The sequence below is a fragment of the Amphimedon queenslandica genome, unplaced genomic scaffold (genome assembly GCF_000090795.2).
Source record: "Amphimedon queenslandica unplaced genomic scaffold, v1.1 AMPQUscaffold_3692_Cont24317, whole genome shotgun sequence".
Classification (NCBI taxonomy): Eukaryota; Metazoa; Porifera; class Demospongiae; order Haplosclerida; family Niphatidae; genus Amphimedon; species Amphimedon queenslandica.
The window spans coordinates 1-1,435 of NW_003555984.1; the positions used below are offsets into that span (position 1 = coordinate 1).

At 34.8% G+C, this 1,435-nt stretch overlaps 1 protein-coding gene across 1 annotated transcript; it reads right to left on the reverse strand.

Annotated features, from left to right (window-relative positions):
- Positions 1 to 11: 11 nt before the first annotated feature.
- On the reverse strand, positions 12 to 1,280 carry LOC105316199 (uncharacterized). Its single transcript, XM_020008196.1, has 4 exons — positions 1,116 to 1,280; positions 546 to 852; positions 374 to 476; positions 12 to 196 (listed from the first exon to the last, which is right to left on the reverse strand). The coding sequence occupies exons 2-4, from the start codon at positions 648 to 650 to the stop codon at positions 12 to 14; spliced, it is 393 nt and encodes a 130-aa protein (XP_019863755.1). The 5' UTR covers positions 651 to 852; positions 1,116 to 1,280.
- Between the last annotated feature and the right edge of the window lie 155 nt (positions 1,281 to 1,435).

The following is a 1,435-nucleotide window of genomic DNA, read 5'->3' on the forward strand; positions in this document are numbered from 1 at the left end:
TACAGAAGAGATCACACTATAAACAGTGTATCATTAAGATACAGTATTACTTGAGCGGTCCTGTATATATCTGAATTAGTCATTATGACTACATTATCAGTTGCTGTGGCTCCAGAAGAGCTTCCCTTATACTGGTAAGCATCTATAGCCATTGCTTGAGCAAGAGTCTCCACTGGCAATGCTTTAATGAATATACCTGTATAGAGTAGAACAAGGACACAATAGAAATCATGATTTTAAAACCATTATTATTAAAATCATACTACAACATAAAGAATATACAAATCAAGTTTTAGAAGTACATGTAAGTATATAAAATCATGACCCAATACTAAATCACAGATATAATAGTTACATAAATGTGTTATCATACCAGCAATTTTCTCAGCCAGTCTCCTATCTTCTCCTCTGCCAATTAAGACCGGTCTCAATATTGTTGTATAAAAAAAGTTCAGTTGGCGAACTGCTTCTTCAACCTACAACAAATCAAAAATTTGACACCATTAAGAGTGTGCTATAGCCCCAAACACTATGCATATACTAACTGTATAATGCTTGAGGTTGACAGTACCTAATGTTGCTGTATCAATAGAGTTGGCAAATTTTTGGTCACTTTCTGACACAGTTTTTGTGCACACATACAAGTACATGTAAATGGATTCTGAAGGATGAAGGATGGGAGGTGGCAGTGAGGGAAGAGAGGTCTCTTTGACATTAGTATTGATCCAGGTAGTGTATACTGCCTCGTTAATATTGTAAAGGGAGTGAGGATGGGACTTCTCCTCTGCCAATTAAGACCAGTCTCAATATTGTTGTATAAGAAAAGTTCAGTTGGCGAACTGCTTCTTCAACCTACAACAAATAAAAAATGTGACACCATTAAGAGTGTGCTATAGCCCCAAACTACATGTATATGTACTAAATCCTTGGGTTTGGCAGTACCTAATGTTGCTGCATCAATAGAGTTGGCAAATACTAATTTGGTCACTTTTTGTGCACACATTATACATGTACGTGTAAATGGATTCAAACCTAACTACATGTATCTCCTGGTGGTTATGCTTATGAATGAACTAATGTGTGCATTGCTACTAATACTGAAGTGGATGGCTTACTTGTCCTTTAGTTTTCATGAACAGGAAGAAACTGTTTGGGTTTGATCCATAGGAGGTCAATAAACTGAAGTGAGGTATACCAGCTGCTTTAGCTTGCTCTGCAAATCTCACGACAAGATCACGCTCAATTCTCACATATGTTTCCTAAAATTAATTATACAAAAAAACAAACCATAGCATGAAAGGAAACTGTGACATCTATCATACCTATTATATTATATGCATGTAAAATTTTAAGACAATGTTAGAATGAAAATATAATTTTAAAGTACCAGTATTTTGTGTACTAATTGTAGCACATTATTATTATAAACTATAAT

Excerpts from the sequence above, each read along its gene's own strand:
- LOC105316199 (XM_020008196.1), bottom strand. The coding sequence starts at position 650 with ATGTACTTGTATGTGTGCACAAAAACTGTGTCAGAAAGTGACCAAAAA. Across the intron at positions 477-545 it reads TCAACCTCAAGCATTATACA|GTTGAAGAAGCAGTTCGCCA; the intron begins GTTAGTATATGC and ends GATTTGTTGTAG. Across the intron at positions 197-373 it reads ACTGGCTGAGAAAATTGCTG|GTATATTCATTAAAGCATTG; the intron begins GTATGATAACAC and ends TACTCTATACAG.